Raw genomic sequence first — 20,180 nt, 5'->3', positions numbered from 1 at the left:
AGAGTGACTGGCATACCGAGCATCTATCTGCTGTATGGGTCTCCCTTAAAACAAAAGAGACACATGCTATGTCCATCTTGTAATGGAGTTAATCTGTTACAGGAAGGGCAGGGCTTGAAGCCCACAGGTTTAGAATCCACTATGTTCAGGTACCCTTTACAGAGAGGTCTGTACAGGATGGGATGTACGTTGGGGTCAGTATAGGGGTGTCTGATGTAAAAATTTTGTTCAGATGGGTCAATTTCATGGTAGTTCTTTCTAGAGGAGTCAGAAGAGTTCTGAAGTTTACCAGCCAGAGGTAAAGACTAGTGGGCCAGGTACTTGCCAGGTTCCATCTCACTGTCACAGATGATAAGAGGGGAGGGTTGTGTTCACTCCACCCTCTATGCCTTTGCACAGGAGTATGAGGAGACACAGGGCATATCCAGAGCCCTGATTGACACTGCTATTCAAAAGACTCTGATCTGGTATACATGAAGCACATGTGCACCTACAGTGAGATCTACACTGATACATAATCAAAAAAGTTCCTATTTCTGCCTGGCCTCTTGGGCTTTATTACCAACTGGTATAGCTTAATGCAACCCTGAGGCCTCATTAAGTTACATCTGGAACCAAGTCAGGCATCAGATGGTGCCAGTATTGGAGGAGACCAGAGATCCTGCACCAAGCACAGTTTGATCAGACCCAAGCTTCAAGGCCATGGTACCTACAGCAACATTGGCTCGTCCACGCTGTACATATGTAGCATGTCCTATTTCTATTATTTGTCAAGTGTACCTCACAAAATACTACATAAATGCCCGGTGAGAAAGTTTACACTGCTGAAGGAACCTTAACTCTTTACTTTCCTCAATGTTTTATGACCTGACTTTTAAAAAAATAAATAACAATGTAATCTTAATGTTGCATTAAAAAAAGGTTTGCATTTAATATTCTATTAAAACCCACTTACTAAAATTATGTAGGTTTCTTAAAAATGGCACTGGTTCATAAATGTCTTCTTTTTAATTGGTTTACAATACATCCTTGGCCATCATTCTTTACTTCTGGCCTGAACCAGATACACTTTAGTCAATGGGAGTTTATCCATTGACTTCAATAGGTGTTGGAACAGGATCTATTTGCCAAAAAGTAGGGACCATAATTCTACATATGTAGATGCCAGGACAGTATTCCAAAACAGAATTTTAGATGTATTGGATGCTTCTGAGATATAATCTCAACATTACAGAATTCTATTCTCCATAATCTTGCTGTTTGAAATATGCTAAAATGTTTCAATAGTTAAAAGTTCTTTCTTGGTGAATTACTGGTATACAAACCTGGATGAAATAAGTAAATAACTGTTATGGTATCAGTTCTGGAAAAATTCCTCTAATTTATTTTCATCCACATGAGCCCTGATCCTATTATTTGTATATTTTAATTTTTTTCATCCTTCCTGCGGCAACTATTTTACTAGATAGTTGTGAATTACATTGAGAGTCTCATGACAGATAGAATAAGATGTTAATTTCTTTCTATTTAGCTAAAATCACATTTTCTCTGCTTATATCAACTGCTTAGAGGAATAATGGAATTTTTATATTGTATAAAAGTAGATGGGTTTTTCATGCAATGTATCGTTAGAAACTTCTCTCACCTTTGGAGGGATTTTTTCCCCCCAAGTGTGTAAGATTATGAAAAAATGTCGAGTAAGGTTGGGACTCACAAAGAAACTTACGAACCTACACTCCAGAGTTAGGCAGCTAGGCCTAATAGGCACTGAAATGCCCATTTTAGGCTCCACTGCAACCCATAACTGCCTACCAAACTCTGCAGGTGCCTAAATTTTGAAGGTAAAAGTTCCCTTGGCACCAAAATTTCTGCCTCTGGGCATGTCACTGGGTGGCAGGGGGTGGGAGGGGAAGAGTGACTCTGTAGCCTGATGGTTAGGACATCACCTGAGCTGTGGTAGACAAAGGGTCCAGCCCCCTGCGCCTCTTATTCTTTAATTATTTATCCACAGTGGAGTAGCTTCAATGGGAGAAATTGAGGGTGCACCATATCAGACTACCCAACAGCTCAATGGTTAGAGCACTCTCCTAAAAGGGGGAGGCCCGTGTTCAAATCCTTTCTCCCCCTCAGGAAGAGGTGGGGAATTGAGCCTGGGTCCTCCCATATCCCAGGTGAGTGCTCTGAGCTAAATGTTGTAAGATAAATTCCACCTTCTCCTCCTCCAACTGTTTTGGGTTCAGTTATAGGAGCCTGCCTGACATTCTCACAAGAAACATCTTAGGTGCCTAAGCCAACAAACTTCAGGAAAGAAATTCCTGGTTGTGTATCACTAGCAGAAATAGGCACCTCCCTGCAACCTGCACTTAGGCAGGTATCTCCGTAAGAGGGGCACATTAATAAAGAATAAATCAATTTTCCTATACTTCATCCTGAAACACCAAAGTTATTTAAGTATCAGAGGGGTAGCCGTGTTAGTCTGGATACGTATATATTTCTTTGCTTACATATTTCTTTGCTTTTAAAGTTATTTAAGAAACCTTTAACATACATACCAATTACCATATCTATTTTAATCATGTCATTGTGTTGTGATCATTTTTAGTTGCATTACATATAGTAACTACTATACTATATTGCTAATTCTAACAGAATCCCTGTATTCTAATACTCCAAAACAAAGAGTTTTACCCTTTGGCTTGTGTCCTCTTTTTTTTCCCTTTCAATGCTCTTTCCTTTATCTCTTGCATTCCTAGAAATAAACGGAATATCACTATGAATCTGCATTAAGTCAGAAGAAAATATTGCATTGGGGGAAAACAGTTATTTTATATTAAAACGTGCTGAAGCCTTCCAATAAACTTAAATACTTCAGCAACAAAACCTAACAGCCATTGTATTTGTAGCTTCTTTCTGCAGGCCTCAGGTGATGATGTGAACCAAAAGCCAACTGATCAATCAGCAAACAATTGCACAAACACAGCCCAGATACACTGCCTGACATGTCCTATTGCTATCCTTGAATGGTAATTATTGAAAAAGCTAAGAAGAAAGAGTTAGTCCTGTACATTTACTGAGTGTTACTGACATCATTGTCAGTAAATCAAAAATGGCCCAAGCCTGGCAATTTTCTTTTATGCTGGAGAGAAGAGATTTTCATTCAAACTGGTCCTTCATTTTGGGGTTAGGAGAAGTGAGGAGACACCACAGTCAGCCCCTGAAGAAGAAAAGAAAAGCAACAATTTGTGCTGCTCTTTAACTGTCCCTCCAATTATTCTGGAGGCAGAGTTTATGGATTTCAAATGGAGAAAGTCCAGCCCTCTTCATCTGAAGTAAAAGGACAGTTCTCAAGACATATTATGGAACAGCCTTAAGAGTTTGAAGAAAGAGAGAAGAGAAAAAACAAGTGGGATGGATTCCCACATTCCTGGGGAAATAAACCCCTTTAGTTATATGGGCTTGAGAATTTAAAGTCAGAAAGAAAGATTACTTGCCTATAATTCTGCTTCTCTGAAGACAACATTCTGACAAGTTTCTTCACTCCTGGATCATATCTTTATAGTGAAAGACTGGTGAACTCCCTCAATTCTTAAAGCAATTTTGTCTATGAGAATAGGGGTGGCAGAGAGAGAGCAAACCAGGCTGTTTGCTGGCCAGCTTGTACCACCCTGATAGATATAAATACTGCTCTGGCAATGTTACAGTCATTAACTTTGATGTACAGGAGGCAAAACTCCCAGGATGATAAACTGGCCAAGATCAAAAGGAACTGACTAGAATGTTTAGGCGCCGCATTTATACCTAGTAGGGATGTCAGATGAAGGCTCATGCACTACCTCACTACCCTCAGAAGTCAGGAAATCCTGCCAGTCTTTCACTAAAGAGCTAAGCTAAAACCCAGCAATGAGAATTCTGCCTGCCAGTATGTCTAGAGTTATATTCCAGAAGGCTGTGTAAGGATTTGACATGGCTGATTCACTAAAGAATACAAGGAGAACTATATTCTACCTTTAGTATGTATATGTAAACTCCATGATCACTAGAGGAAATAATTTATACATATCACCCAGATCTTTTATCCCTCGTCAAGATAAATCTAGACCCTTTTCCTTGGAAATCTGTATGTATAGCCCTGAAGTTGCTAATTAATAATTTAAATACCATGCCAGACTTGCAGCTAAGAAGGACATCTACAATTCAAAGAAACAATAAAAGGTGTGCTTCACAGTTTACCATGTATCCACATGACTATGTAATAAATTGTCAGGTGACAGACAAACAGATGTCTGGCTCTGAAGGTTCCTGGACTGTCTCACAATATAAGTACAAGGATCAAATTAATCTATATTTTGCAAGCCTGCGTCTCACTGCTCTGAACCAAAAATCAAAAGAATTCAACAGGAAAGAGAGCCTGAATATGCTTTTTAACAAATCACCTTTTTAGGGCATAATATATAGATTTTGTAATAATGTTAATGTTCAAAATGCCTCCCAAAAGACTGTAATGCACATCATAAATTATCTGTAGTCAAAACATATTTATTATTGAGTGACAACAATGTGCTTAACAATGTTTGGGTAGTGAACTGTACCTTTTCTTTGTGACTTTCATACAAATAACTTATATTGTACAATATATAATAATGATAAATATATGAGTGTACCTTTCATGCTGAAGGCTGGTTTCTTCTTCTTCTCTTAAGCTCTTTCCTTGTTTTTTGTGCTCACTGTTCTGTAAAAAAATGAAAGATTAGCACAATTCATAGTATTCACATTGTCAGAAATCTTCTGAGAAATAATGTATATGAACTTGTAATCAACTATTAGCAGCAATATAAGAGGTTGCTGAGAAGCACTTATATTCAATTAACAAATCATGGGTCATCATGCACTATCCATTTTTATGCTCCATTACTTGTAGGAAGCTCTGCATGAGGCCTATCAAAGAGAAAGTAATTATGTTAAGCAAAGAAAATAGATAGCTGAAACATCAATTAAAGAAATGCTTAATATGTACAGAGAACTTCTCTTGAAAATGCTGAACTTTTGCAAGTGATCCTTAAGGCAACATCCTGCACTATGCTGTGTTTGTGCACAAAGGGAGGAGAGGGGATTGTGAACATCTTTCATTTGTGCAACCAGAAGGACTGGATCACCACATAATGCTCAAGAACCTGAGGGGAATCTGGCTGACTTATTCGGGCTGTGGATTAACACATATGTTGCTTTCATCAGTACATATTTGATGGAAGCTTACAGTGCGCTCAGCAGCATGTACACACTGCATGTGCCTCTGGCTCTTTTTGAAGAATCCCTATAGCAGAGGCTCTGCCACTGTCTCTGCTTCCCATGCTGCATCTGCTAGGGTGGGATTTATCACTTAATTTCTGTACACTATGGGCTTGTCTACACTTGTAAATTTACTGACATAGCTCAGAGTGTCCACATAAGAGCTTATGTATTCTGGAATAGATATTTCAACAAATTTCCAAGTCTAGACAAACTCTGAAAAATTCTGATAGTCAGACATCTGAGTTATGTCACTTATGAAGACAGAGAATTGTAGGGAGAGATGGTAGCAATTCCTATGCTAAGATTGCCTACATTTTCCATTACAAAGGAGTGTTCCAACTTATTTTGAGTAGCTCTCACACCTCCATCGTTTGCAGCAGGCCTTTGATATTTGGTAGGAGGAATCCCCTTGTATTACAAAAGTGATTTTTTGACCCATGACATTCAAATCAGATTAAAAATACCATTTTCTTCACTCATGCAGAAAAATGTTGGCAGCATGCCAAAATCACAGAACACTCCAACATTAGGCTTACATTTCTGTCAAAACAGCATCATCATCACATGATCTGAGCTCAGTACTACACTGGAAACACCAGGGAGATGTTAGAGCAGCAGTAGTAAAGGGGTGAGGTTGGAGAACTGGGCTGTGCTCTCCCCATAACCCTTGGATCCCGCACTTGGCACCAGTAGCCCAGTTACCCCATTCCCAATTCCAGGGGCACCATGGACTCCCCCAACTCCTGGGCAGACACAGAGAGAAAGAGGGGCTGGGCTCCCCCAACCACTGCCTGTGGCACCACAAGACAATCACAGCTCTGGAGGCAACAAATGTCTCATAACATGTTAATAATAGATGGGATTTACAAAGAAGCCTAAGGGAGTTTAGGTGCCCAAATTAAATGGGAGTTGGGCCCCCTAACTCCCTTGGGTTCTTTTGGAAATCCCAGCCAATTTGTTTTTCTGGACCTCTAACAGCATTTTAATAAGAAATTCAGGATCCCAATGAAGAAACTGTCAGACTGTGCATTTGTGAAGAAGACATTCAGAATGCATGTGTGTGTATGTACATTTCAGGAAATATCAAAATTTATTATCCCCTCAGGCAAAGATTCATTCAATATTTACCTTCTGAGTCAATATCTCTGGATGCTCACCTCACCAGAAATCAATATTTGTTTATTGTATTTTAACAAAGCATTTTCAAGACAGAATTGGTGTTTGATGAAATAAGAAGGCATCTGAACAATATGTTAACTACAACTTTCAAGTTCTACAAAAACTAACCTTAAGATCTCTCTTCTTTCCTTCATTTTCTTCCCTCTGTCTTTTTTCATTATTCTCGCTCAGTTGTCTCTCTCTGTCTTCAATGGAGGATCCTTCTTTAGGTCTCCTTGACGCATATTTTTCTTCCCCATCCTTTACAAACAATTCATGGCTTCCTTCTTTTGAAGGTCTCGCCTTTCCTCCCCTAACTGAATGTTCTCTTTTATCACTATGACTCCTTCCTCTGTCTTTATTCAGTTCTTGATCTCTGTGTGACTTGTGTCTATGTCCACCTTCTTCATCTTTCTTTGTTAAAAACTCGCCAAGACTATTTTTGCTCTCACTTTTCTAGAACAAGGAAATAATACAAAAAAAAGTTAGAGATTTCTCCAAAGATTTGTAATTAAAATGTTAGAAGTAATAGAATTCTATGATTCTAGAAATCAGGAATGGATACTCATATTAGGTCATCTAGTCCATCTCCTTGACAGTGCAGGATTTCTCCACACAATATATTGTCACATGTTATGTCCACTGAAGTTTCTAATTACACTAGCAATGGGGCTTCCAATACTTCCTCTGGGAGACTGTACACCTCATTGTAATGGTAAACTCCCCTTTAGAGTATGAACTCTTCAAACAGACATTTTGCTCTTTGTTTTTTAGCACATAATCTGTGGTAAAGCACCATGTACACTTACAATGCCAAATAAATACATTAGTAATAAGTACATTAATAAATAATAGGTTAAACATTTTGCAATACATTTGTTTGAAGATGCTATACAAAAATAAATGATAGCTGCATGTTTAAACAGGAACAACATGCCTCCTTAAATATTAGTGGAAATGTTAAAAACAAATAAAATTTAAATGTTTTCAGGTTGAAAGTTAGAGGACATTTCCCTTTTAATAAGATTAAATTAGAATTAAATAATTATGTTCAAATACTGGGTTTTGTAACTATTTACATGTGAGCCTGCTACAAATAAATTTCTTGGATTACTCAGGCATTGGAGTTTTATCCAATGTATTCATTACATTTCACCTTATTTTATGCTGTTATGAAACATTTCCTTACTTTTCCTTCCTTTACTTTTCTTTCTGTATGTCTTCTCTCTTTCACGTCATCCCTTACGTTTGCTTGCTCTAAAAAAAATATATATATATTTTTATATAATATATATAATTACTGAAGACATTTTTCATTATTACACTAAAAACCCCCAGTGTAGTACATGACACATTACACTGGTAGCATGTGGCACGTGCTCCACATTTCAGTGACAGGGACCCTGAATCCAGAAATGTTAATGCAAGTAGACAGAGTTGCCACTCTTCTCTCAATGGAATATATACACACATTGTATAAAATTCAAACCTACCACCTTTTGAGGGTGGCGGGTGGATTTATTGTTAACAAATAATAAAACAGTATAATAAATAGGTAATAAAACTGCCAGAAGCTGGGAATGAGCGACAGGGGATGGATCACTTGATGGTTACCTGTTCTGTTCATTCCCTCTGGGGGCACCTGGCACTGGCCACTGTTGGAAGACAGGATACTGGGCTAGATGGACCCTTGGTCTGACCCAGTTGGGCCATTCTTATGTTCTTATGTTAACAGTATAAACTTGAGACTAAATTCCCCACCCCCCCAAGATTGGTTGTACAGTAACTCCCCATTTAACATCCTCTCGCTTAATGTTGTTTCAATGTTATGTCCCTGCTCCATTACAGAACACGCTCATTGAAAGTTGTGCAATGCTCCACTATAACGTCGTTTGGCCGCCTGTTTTGTCCATGGCTGGCAGCCCCCCATCAGCTCCCCTACACCCACCCCAACGCCTCCCGCCCGCCGGCGGATCCTGCGGATCAGCGCCTTCCCCCTTCTCCCCCCGCCTCCTGCCCGCGGCAATCAGCTGTCTTGCAGTGTTCAGGAGGCTGGGGGGAGGAGTGAGGAAGCAGTGTGCAGCCTCCCCACTCCCTCCCCTGCCTCCTGCCCGCAGCAATCAGCTGGTTTGCAGCGGGCAGGAGGCAGGGGAGGGACGGGGGAGGCTGCACGCTGCTTCCTCACTCCTCCCCACAGCCTCCTGAATGCCACAAACGAGCTGATTGTCGGAGGCAGGGGAGGGAGGTGTGACATTGCACCCCATAATGCTTTATGGAAATATGCTTATGAATGTATATATGACATAACTGGAATATGTTTTATGAAACATATGCCGTGTAACATATCTCTGCAAAAGTTATGATCTACTGAATATATTCATCCTATTTGTATGCATGTATCATTTTTTAATTCGAAGTTATGAATAGTGGCTGCATACTTGTTTGATTTTAAGTAGCCTTAGTAAAGCATTTGGTCAGCTTCTTGAGAAAGGAATGTGCAAATTAAGTGTCCAATCAAGAAGCACTTAACTGACAATGGATCTGGGAAGACTCCAATCCACATAAGAAGTCTTCCTGGAGACATTCAAGATAGCATGTGGGCAATGGCTGCTGCCTGTAAAAACTGAGTCATGCATGGACATGTGACTTGCCCATGTGACTCCAAAACTCCATCTTGGAGCTGGATTTTGCATAGGAGAGAGGAGGGGGTCTCCACCCACAAAAGAAAGTGTATTTAAGCCCCTGGTAGATCCCTCCATTTTGGTCTTCAGCTGGCTCAAGAGATATCCTTTGGGGGTGGAGAGGCTACCTGAAAGAAACTGGAACAAAGGACAGTAACCACAGGGGTGTGAGTGATTGCTGGACCCAGACTAGAAGGAGCCTAGTCTGTAAAAGAAGCTTACTGGAACATCTCTGAGGATTTCATCTGAAATCACTTTCTTACTGTATTAGGTTTAGACTTGCTTGTTTTATTTTATTTTGCTTGGTAATTCACTTTGTTCTGTCTGTTATTACTTGGAACCACTTAAATCCTACTTTTTGTATTTAATAAAATCACTTTTTACTAATTAATTAACCCAGAGTATGCATTAATACCAGGGGGGTGGGGGGGTGGGGAAAACAGCTGTGCATACCTCTCTATCCGTGTTATAGAAGGCGTACAATTTATGAGTTTACCCTGTATAAGCTTTATACAGAGTAAAATGGATTTATTTAGGGTTTGGACCCCATTGGGAGCTGAGCATCTGAGTGCTGGAGATAGGAACACTCCTTAAGCTGTTTTCAGTTAAGCCTGCGGCTTTTAGGGGATGTGGTTCAGACCTGGGTCTGGGTTTGTAACAGGCAAGCATGTCTGACTCAAACCAGGCAGGGCACTGAAGTCCTAAATTGGCAGGGAAAACAGACTCAGAGATAGTCAAAGCACATCAGGTGGCAGTCCCAAAGGGGGTTTCTGTGATCCAACCTGTCACAGGAGGAGGGAGGCTGCGTGCTGCGCCCTCACTCCTCCCCCTCGCCTCCTGAAAGCCGCAAACCAGCTGATTGCTGCGAGCAGGACACAGGGGAGGGAGGGGGAGGCTGCGTGCCGTATCCTCACTCCTCCCCCCAGCTTCCTGAACACCACAAGACAGCTGATTGCCACGGGCAGGAAACAGGGAAAGGATGAGGGAGGCTGCGTGCCGTGTCCTCACTCCTCCCCCCAGCTTCCTGAATGCTACAAGACAGCCGATTGCCACAGGCAGGAGGTGGGGGGAGCAGAGGGAAGGCGCTGATCTGTGGGGTCTGCCGGCGAGCGGGAGGTGCTGGGGTGGGGGCAGCGTAGGAGAGCGGATAGGGGGTATGCCAGCCTGCTTAATACCTGTATTAAATTGCTAGTTTAAAATGTATATAATGCCTTTTGTCTGGGAAAAAATTTTTTTCCTGGAACCTAACCCCCCATTTACATTAATTTTTAATGGAGAAATTGGATTCGCTTAACATCGTTTTGCTTAAAGTCACATTTTTCAGGAACATAACTACAACATTAAGTAAGGAGTTACTGCATCTGGGGTTTTGCCTAAAGAAAGGCCTTTGAGAGAGACTCCATTCCCTCTTGCATGATGGTAGGAACTACGATACCTCCTGCTATCACTCATCAATAATTATACTACAATTTCATACAGAGTTCAGGCACCTGATAGCATTATCCAACGGAGAAGCCCTGTATTCAAATAAGAACATATAAGTCACCCACTAGGTTAGAATTAATTAATCACCAAAAACTACTATAGTCAGTAACTCACTGGGAAGGAAAAGAGGAGGGAGGGAGCCTTGAAAATGAAACTGGGTTACTGAGTAAGATTTTCAAATGCACACATGGCAGCTAGGCACCCAGTACCCACTGACATTATGCTCCCTGAAAAGACAGGGGTTTGGTTTCAGTCTATTTCTATCTATAAAGTGAAATACTTCAAAATAGGCACAGCAAAGCAAGCCAGCCTACCAAATTGATCCTTGCTTTCTCTTCTTCTGCGTTGTTCTTTATCCCTTCCTCCAGATGCTTTCAGGTTATTTTGTATAAGCATTTGCTTCAGATCATCCCTCCTATATTTTCTGTCTCTTTCTTTATCACTTGCCTTCTCTTTATCTTTTCTTGTAATGTGTTTTTCCTTCTCTGCATCTTTTTCTTGGTCCTTCTCCTTCAATTTCTCTCTCTCTCGTTCTCTGTGATGATCTTTTCCTCTTTCTCTGTCTCTTAGCTTATCTCTGTCTCTTTCACTAGATTTAAATCTCTCTCGTTCACCTGTCCTTTCTTTTGCCTTTCCTCTGTCCTTGTCTTGATCCTTCTGTATGTATCCTTTGTAATCAACTATGTCATGAGTCTCTCTCTCTCTTTGCAGTTTCTTTTCCTTCTGTTTCTTATCTTCAGATTGACTATCTGACTGTGAGACCTAAAAAGAGTAAAAATAAACTGATGCACAATTAAAATTCACTAACTTATTTTCATATAGTATTTTTATCCCAAAAATCCATAAGTGATTTATGGAACCTAGTTTCCAGAAATTTGTGAAAATGCCCACATGTATGCATGCCTGGCTTGTGCACACAGTTACTACAATTAAGCTTGCAATTGTCGTAATACATTTATATACGAAGGGCAACTTAGATGCATGACTGGTCATTTCCATATATTTTAACAGAACAGTTTGCACAATTTGGTGTTCATGTGTATAAATTACACATGCACATATGCATACTTTTTTGTGCTAGTTTGAAAATTTAGCCCTATATTCTTTATATTGTGAGCTCACTTGGGCAGGAATCACGCCTTCTTCATTTAGAAAATGTATCACACATCACCAGAAATTAATAATAAATTATAAAAACATATATGTGGGCATCATGCAGCCACCTCTATGGCAGAAGATTGGCAGTTAGTTGACAACAGGCACAGAATATACCGCACAACAAGAGTTGGGAAAGAAACATTTTGGCCAAGAAACCTGGGGAAAACCCATAGTCCTATTTTTAAATAATCACAAGGGATGAAATTCTGGTCCCACTGATGCCCATAGCAAAACTCCCATTGATTTCAGCCAAGACATTTCATGTTAATGCACAGCAGACAAGAACTTCTTTTAAAGTTGCATTCATACAGTAAACTGAATAAAACTTAATATATCTACCTAATAGGGATAAAGGGCTCAGTCACTGCTGCTGACATCAAAACCTTTTAAATCTAGTACATAGACCATTAAGCCATCCCCACTGCAGGACTATCATTCACTTCCATCAATAATAGAACTAATTAGTTTTAACATTCTGCATATTCATGAAAAATGAAGATTCAGGCTCTGAACAGAAAAGCAGTTATTATCAATGATCTGGTCCATGTACTGTACATGTGACCTCCAGCACAGTTTCTGTATAACTAAATAAAATATGCATTAACTGTTTCCTGAGTATCAGAAGATTGCTTTTCTTAAACATGATGTTGAAATTCTCCCACAAATCCAATTAAATTTGAGCTGAGAGGACTGGGATGTCTTTGAATCCTAAAATATAACATTAGTCACATTCATTTTATTAAAGAAAGTAGTCCAGAAAATGGAACATTTACAAAAGATGTTTACCCTAAGATGTTTCTTAAGTTCATCTGATTTCCAAGTATCTTCTTTGGTTCTTCTCTAGAAAAGGAATGACAAAGACATGCTAAAGATGGAATAATTGAGTTCAGGTGCAGAATAGCTACTTTGCATATTATCAATGGACATTTTTTAACTGAGGAATTAAGCCTTTTATAAATATGTATGTACCATTAAATTTTAATTACATCACCATTAACTTGCTTAAGTGTGCCTAAGTATTTCAAAATAGCTCAAGTCTATTTCAACTTTCCACCACCATAAGGGAAAGTTGATTTTGCACACAGCAGTGGGTCCTTTTTGTTTTATTTCTGAGCATTGGAGTACAACAAAATTAAAGATAAGTTACTGCATGCGCCAATTAAACTGACTAAGAAATCTTCTTGTTGAGTAATTATGTTCCATAAAGTGCTGACAATATTCTCCTACCCATACTACCACTTTATAAGATATAATGGGAATTCAGGTTATGTATGTAAATTGACTGTTACATGAAATACTGGCATTTGGACTGAAGTGAAAAAGGAGTATAAAGACAATCGCAGTATAAATTCAGGCTTCCACCAGTCTCCTCTCTCAGTAGGATACTAACATTCCTTTTATCATAGCTCTCAAAGTTATTTTCCTTAACTGGAAAGCTGCATACAAACTAAATCTCAGTTTTTGGCATCACTTACTACATAGCACTGCAGAATATAAGGAAGTTTATCTTATTAAGCATTTTTCAACTTAAAAAGGATGCCCTTTTCATTTACAGAGACATGGTCACGACAAGTCTAGTTCCAAATTTAGGTTTTGTAAAAGTTATAAACACTAAGACCAACAGAAATGTTTCCATTTATATATTTTCATAGTCACCTGCACAGGAAAAAATATTATGTACAAACAAGACTTGAAAGAATTATTATTTTTAAAAGTGTTTTTCTGCTTCTTTTTTTTAACATTAGAAATTCAGGTCTTGTCTAGCCTATATTTTTTCTAGAGGATGAGATCACATGTACCAAGGAAGTTAAACCTGGTTAACTGAGAGGAGAAGAGATTTTTAGGACTTGGGTTTTTGTTTTCTTTAGTTCTATCAACTAATTTTAACTAAAAGATCATTTTGTTATAATTCAACACACCGAGCCCTTAAACAATATGCTGAGAAAGATCCCAATCTACTTCTTTGGATCCTCCAAGGAGCCTGCTAGCAAAAACAGGGACAATATGAATTGAAATTCCAGATATTTCTAAAGTTTAAAAAGGCAGAAAAATTTCAAAGAAAATAACTACAACTTTCAGGTGAGAGAGAGAGAGAGAGAGAGATCAAAGGCTATGTCTACACTGGAGCTGGACCATGTCATTTCCAGCTCAAGTAAACGTACCCATGTTAGCTATCACCAAGTATGTTAAAAATAGAAGTGAAGCCATGGCAATGTAAGCAACTGGACAGACTAGCTGTCCGAGTATCTACCTAGGTTCTCAGACGGGACTGTACTTCGGTGGCTAGCCTGTCTCGCTGCTCGTGCCACCGCAGCTATACTCTTATTATTAGCACACTAACTCGATTAGAGCTAGTAGAGTTATGTCTCTTTGAGCTGGAAATTACACTTCCAGCATAGATATACCTGTGACTCCAAGAGTCCCTTAATGCCACCTGGCAGAGGGTTCACCATACTATATCAGGCATGACACACAGACAGTTCTGAGTGTCCTGAGCAGAACATCACAATACCAAAAAAGAAACAACACAAAAACTTTTTCAGCAGGGGGGGTCCGGGTGCTGGGGGGACTGGGGGTTAGTGGGGTGGGGGTCTGGGTGCAGCAGGTTGGGGGCTCAGTGGGGTGTGGGCCTGGGTGCACGGGGGAGCTTGTCGGGGAGCTCAGCAGGGGGTCTGGGTGTGGGGGGGGCCTCTGAATGAAGGGGGTGAGGCTTGGCAGGGTAGGGCTCAGGTGTGGGGGGCTTGGTACTGTTTCTGGGTGCAGGGGGTGAGGGTTAGCGGGGGGTGACTGGCTATGGGGAGGTCCAGATGCACAGGGATTGGGCGGATGGGGGAGCAGCTACTTGTACAGTGACCCCTCCCCCAATGGCTGAGGAGCGATAGGGGCAGAAAGCGGGGGGGAGGGGGGTGGAACCTCCTGCAGCTGGGGGAGGTCTCTGGGGGTGGGCCTGACCCAGCCCCAGCAGCTCCTTGCACAGAACGAGCAAGTCCCCCCCCCCCCCTCTCCCCAGCTGGGACTGACAAGCTAGCTGGGGCAGGGGCAGGGTGGGGCATCCCCAACCCCCACCCCCCCCCCCCTTCCCCCGTGATCTCTGCATCTGCAGGAGTGCATGTGGCACCCTCTGCACTGGCACCTCCAAGAGATTTTCCTGGGTACTAGTACCAGGAAAGAAGAAGCCTGCCCGCCACAGCCCGCCGCGGCAGCTCCCGCCTCCCCCCTCCCCCATGGAGCTGCATAGCCCCAGAGGCAGGGGGCTGGGCTGGGAGGGGCCTGGCTGCCCTCTGCTGCCTGCTGGGGAGGTGAGAGGTAGAACATAGAACATTTTTTCATTTATTCTTAACATATATATATATACAACAAAACTAAAAGGTTTTTTTTTTTTTTATTTTTTATTTATGTTGTTGTTGTTTTTATGGGTCAGAGGATCAAGACAGGGGCACAGAGTTTGTTCTTTAACACTACAGCAATGCTGAAAAAGAGCTGACTGAAATCTGTATGGGCACAGAAGGCACAGCTTGCCTACTTTGGCTACACTTGCAGCCGCCGCGAGCGGCTGCCGCAGCAGCGCTAGTCAGTGCGCGCGAAAGCGCCTCCAGCCCAGCCCTTCCTCCCTGTGGCTGTCCTCTCCACACTTGCCCTGGGGCGGGCAGCGCTGGGGCTGGGGGCTGGCGCTGCGCTTAGCGCCGCCGCTTGCAGCGCTGCAGAGGTGCGCTGCTGCTGCTGCAGCAGCTGTGTAGTTGCAGCCTAGCTAAAGGACCTAAGTGGCCTGTAAGCCTGAAAGAATGAATAAATGAAAGATGCACTCTGGGGATGCACTCTGCAGGCTGGGCAGCCTCTGTCCTGCAGGCTCTGGCTGCTCTGCCATCTTGCTACATGATTTTTTGGGTGACACCTTTGCTGCTATTGTTTGTTATCTGCTTTGTTTCTGTGTGTGTCTCTATCTGTTCTGATGAAATGTGACCTTGATGTTCTGAATACACAAAAAATGAAAAACCTGGCAAAAAAAGATGAATTTAATACCGGCAAAAAAAGGCAGCAAATTGGCAGGGGTGCTGCAGCACTGCACCCCGTGCAGCGCAGCAGGCGGCAGCTGAAAAACACAGCGCTGCGCCGAGCCGCTCAAAGCCGCTGGCTGTCCAGCTTCCACGCAGCCAGCGCCAGCGCTGGCACTGGAAGCGGACAGCGCTGCTCTGAGGGAGGCAGGCTGGAGGCGCTGCAGCGACTACACTTAGCGCGGGCGCTGCGCTTGCGGGCTGCCGCAGGCCTAAGCGGGCAAAGCCAAGTGTAAATAAGCGAAATCAGCGGGCAATCTATTCCATAATAAAATAAGCTCAAGTAAATAAAGTATATAGAGTATTAGTAGTGAATAACTGTTATAAACACTGGGGTGTATACAAGTATTATTCAGTAGGGTACAAGTTACTGTTCAGAGTGGTAAACAGCCAAACAACAGTCAGCCAGATGTGCTAGGAAAAGGGCATGGGAGTTCAAGCTATTTAAAAAAACACTTTGGCAGAAGTTGCCTTCACAAAAATCACATAATATATTGCTTTCACGGAAAAGTATAAGTTGAGCAGTGCATGAACCCCATTTGTTATACTCTAGTGTGCCAGTAGACTCACATGTTGTTTTGGAAGTACAAGTCTAGCACAAATGACTCTATAGTGTTAGAAAGAGAGACCTCAAGATGCAAGATATGTCTCTGCTAAACTTCAACTCCTTTTTTGTTTCAAGACTTTTCTCCTTTCAATTTTTCCTTCTCCTCTTCCTTCTTCCTCTTTCCCTCTTCTCTCTCTTTTTTTCTGTATTTAGCTCCCCTTTCTTGTGTGTGATGTGTCTGTTTGAATTGTGTGTGTGTTTTCTGTATAGTTTTGTTTTGTGATTTTGTACTCTCGTTTGAGTTTGAAAAAATGTATGCTTTATTCTTTGTATATGGAAGCATTATATCCCTTTTTATAGTGGAAATAGAGTGAGATTTGAACAAAGATCCAACAGATAAAAAAATCAGTTGCATTTTACAACTGGCTTCGGTGTGTTTAAGCATTAACCTTAATGTGTGCCAGTATGCCCTCACTGACTAGGCTCAAAGATGCAGTCATACCTGAACAGCTAAAAATTAACTTTGCCTTTTTAGGCTAAACAGAGTCATGTCACTGGCTCCATCTCTGTTGTTACATAACAGATGATAAAACTCCAGTGGGGCATGTATGTGAAATAGATGATACTGTACTTATGATTATGCTATTTCTATGCATGTATCATCTTGGTATCTGAACTTACCAATATTAGCTATGTTTACTATATGTTTGCTCCTATGGTATCTAGCCAGCACATGAAGGGACAAGTCAAGCTGAATGGCCCATTAAGAAACACTGACTTCACAATGGACCCTGGAAAATGCCAGTCTACACTTAATGGACTTTTCCTGTGAATAGTCTAACTAGAATATGGCTGGGGGTGATGGACATGTAACTTGCCCATGTGACTCCAAACACCAGCTTTCACAGTGAGAATAGATTTCCCTTCACTTGTCAGAAGGCAGGGGCCCTGGGCTGGGTGGGGAGGAGTCACATGGAGGGTCATGTGGGGAGGTCACGTGCCCCCTCCCCATGTCCCTCCCAGGTGTGCAGTACCAGCAAGAAATGATTTCTACTTTCACCACTGCATCTCCGCCAACACGCCCATGCTGCTGGGGAGGGAGTGCATGACTGCTTTTGCAGCTTCCCCATCAGAAAATCATTTTTCTGCGGGGAAGCAAAGAAATCCACAGGGGACATGTATTCTATATACACACAATGGCACAGACTTTCCCAAGGAGTAATAGGATTGCCAAGCCTACCCATTACATATGCTTTTTAAAGCAACCTGTCTATAGTTTAACTGAAAGACCTAGATTCAAGAAGTCTGATAGTACAAATTAAGGCAAAATGACTTGACACTTTTGGTACCATATAAGATGTAGCAATGGGAGCTTGTATCAGAGGGGTAGCCGTGTTAGTCTGGATCTGTAAAAGCAGCAAAGAATCCTGTGGCACCTTATATACTAACAGACGTTTTACAGCATGAGCTTTCGTGGGTGAATACCCACTTCACTGGATGCAATGGGAGCTTGTTATAGCAGATGCCAATAAGCATTTCCACTCTGGTGTTTTATTAAATAACACTATTCCAAATTTTACAATAGCATAGACTTAATGAAAAGTCACCTACGTAAGTATAAACAGTAAATAGTAGTTGTAGTATATTATAGTTAATATTTTCTATTTCACATCTACAAAGACAGAAAAAGGTTACAACATTTTTAATAAACCACAATATTTCTTTCCTCAATAAATTTTATACTGTATATGGTCTTAGCCTTCTACTAAAAGGGCACCAACAATCAATTTTTCCCCATAATTAAATTTGGATAGGTGACCATCGGTGTGCAGCAACTGCTCACATAATGTGAGAAATAGTGTTAATGGGCTACTTCACCATGAATGGTACCTCGAAATATGTGTTAACTACTTATGCTAAAGAATATGTTCCACCTTGTATTTAGCTGTTCCACTCTGCGGCTTATCTACTTACAGCCTTGCAGCTGTGCCGCTGCAGCATTTTAGCACTTCAGTGTAGGGGGCACAGCAGCCTGGAGTACTGGGGGAGGACAGGTCAGAGCACTGGGGGATTGTGGGGGTACAGGGTCACAGCAGTGCGGAGTACTCGGGGGGATTGGCCACGGAGGAATGGGTCACAGCAGCGGGGAGGGGCTGTGGGGGATGGGACACAGCAGTGGGGGTACTTAATGGGGCATGAGTCACAGCAGTATGACGTATTCAGAGGGGATGCGCCGGGGGCGGAGCACAGCAGCCGGGGTGCTGGAGGATGCGCCGTGGGAGGGGACGGAGCACAGCAGTGGGGGTGCTGGAGAGATGCGCCGTGGAGGGGGACGGAGCACAGCAGTGGGGGTGCTGGAGAGATGCGCCGTGGGAGGGGACGGAGCACAGCAGTGGGGTGCTGGAGAGATGCGCCGTGGGAGGGGGACGGAGCACAGCAGTGGGGAGCTGGAGGATACGCCCGGGGGGGGGGCCCGGCGCACAGCAGCGGGGGGGCTGGCGGGGATCCGCCCGGGGGCGGAGCACAGCAGCGGGGTGCTGGAGGATGCGCCGTGGGAGGGGAGCGGAGCACAGCAGCGGGGTGCTGGAGGACGCGCCGTGGGAGGGGAGCGGAGCACAGCAGCGGGGGTGCTGGAGGATGCGCCGTGAGGGGGGACAAAGCACAGCAGTGGGGTGCTGGAGGATGCGCCGTGAGGGGGGACAAAGCACAGCAGCGGGGGTACTGGAGGGGACGCGCTGTGGGAGGGGCGGAGCACAGCAGGGGGGGTGCTGGAGGGGATGCGCCGTGGCAGGGGGGGCGGAGCACAGCAGTGGCGGTGCTGGAGGGGATACGCCCGGGGGGGGGCGGAGCACAGCAGCGGGGGTGCTGGAGGGGATACGCCCGGGGGGGGGAGGAGCGGAGCACAGATCGCGGATAAAGCAAAGCATGAGGGTAATCGGGGGAATGGGCCAGTGGTCCCAGCAGCAGGGGAACCCGCCTCTTGCCACAAAGTCCCCCGCTCCGGTGGGTTCCGCAGGTCCCCTCCATAGGCCAGGTAGGCACGCGGCGGCGGCCCTCCTGCGCACACGGGCGGTGCTGTGCGCTAACGCCCAGGCAGCGCTGTGGATACGCCGCGGGGCGCAGCCAGCCGCCCCCGTTCCCCGCCTCACCTTCTCGGGCTCCATGGCGGAGCGGCAACGGGCTGCACCGAGACCCCTCCAGCTTCCTGCCGCTGTTCACCGACCCCCGGGCGAGAGGCGGGGCCGAAGAAACCGAGGCAACTGCGTCGGGCTCTGCCTAGCAACAGGCAGGCCGCGAAGGGAAAGCAGCCGATCGGCCGAGCGATCGATCCCAGCCCCGGGCAGAGGAAAGCGGCAGGCGGCGCAGACAGGATACCATGGGCGGCTGTGGGGCCCCAAGCTCCTTCCCGGCCGCCGAGGGGCAGCGGGCCGGGGAGACTGGCGGGTTCCGCGTGTCCAGCATTGTGCCCGTTACTGCCCGCGGGCGATTTTACCGCCACTGGAAGCCGGGGGTGTCCCGGGAGAGCCGCGAGGTGCTGACAGCGCGGGGATTGTCCCTTACTCAAAATGGCCGCCCGCTCCTATTACTGTGCAGGGGCTGAAGCTGCCGTGGTGGCCGCCATTTTCCGATGCTGGAGCGGTGAGGCGGCCCTTAATAAAATATCAGAGGTGTAGCGTGTTAGTCTGGTTCTGTAGAAGCAGCAAAGAATCCTGTGGCACCTTATAGACTAACAGACGTTTTGCAGCATGAGCTTTCGTGGGTGAATACCCACTTCTTCGGATGCAAGCAGTGGACAATAATAGGCTGCCA

At 43.6% G+C, this 20,180-nt stretch overlaps 1 protein-coding gene across 6 annotated transcripts in view; it reads right to left on the bottom strand.

Moving 5' to 3' along the window:
* Positions 1-19,931, bottom strand: part of DYNC2I1 (dynein 2 intermediate chain 1) — a 56,547-nt gene extending 36,616 nt beyond the window's left edge. For 2 of the 6 annotated variants that reach the window (XM_039524689.1, XM_039524691.1), the window contains exons 1-7: positions 19,520-19,929; positions 12,558-12,611; positions 10,928-11,375; positions 7,637-7,704; positions 6,577-6,903; positions 4,662-4,729; positions 2,689-2,749 (exon numbers count right to left, since the gene is read on the bottom strand). In XM_039524689.1, coding sequence (XP_039380623.1) covers positions 2,689-2,749; positions 4,662-4,729; positions 6,577-6,903; positions 7,637-7,704; positions 10,928-11,375; positions 12,558-12,611; positions 19,520-19,534 — 1,041 coding nt within the window. In that variant the 5' untranslated portion in view covers positions 19,535-19,929. Of the gene's footprint in view, positions 1-2,688; positions 2,750-4,661; positions 4,730-6,576; positions 6,904-7,636; positions 7,705-10,927; positions 11,376-12,557; positions 12,612-19,519 lie in introns of all 6 variants that reach the window. The other 4 variants (XM_039524692.1, XM_039524690.1, XM_039524694.1 and 1 more) reach the window with 4 other exon arrangements.
* Positions 19,932-20,180: the final 249 nt, after the last annotated feature.

The sequence above is a fragment of the Mauremys reevesii genome, linkage group 2 (genome assembly GCF_016161935.1).
Source record: "Mauremys reevesii isolate NIE-2019 linkage group 2, ASM1616193v1, whole genome shotgun sequence".
NCBI classification, from domain to species: Eukaryota; Metazoa; Chordata; order Testudines; family Geoemydidae; genus Mauremys; species Mauremys reevesii.
The sequence above is the reverse complement of the archived record's forward strand: the minus strand, read 5'-3'. Positions and strand labels throughout refer to the sequence as shown.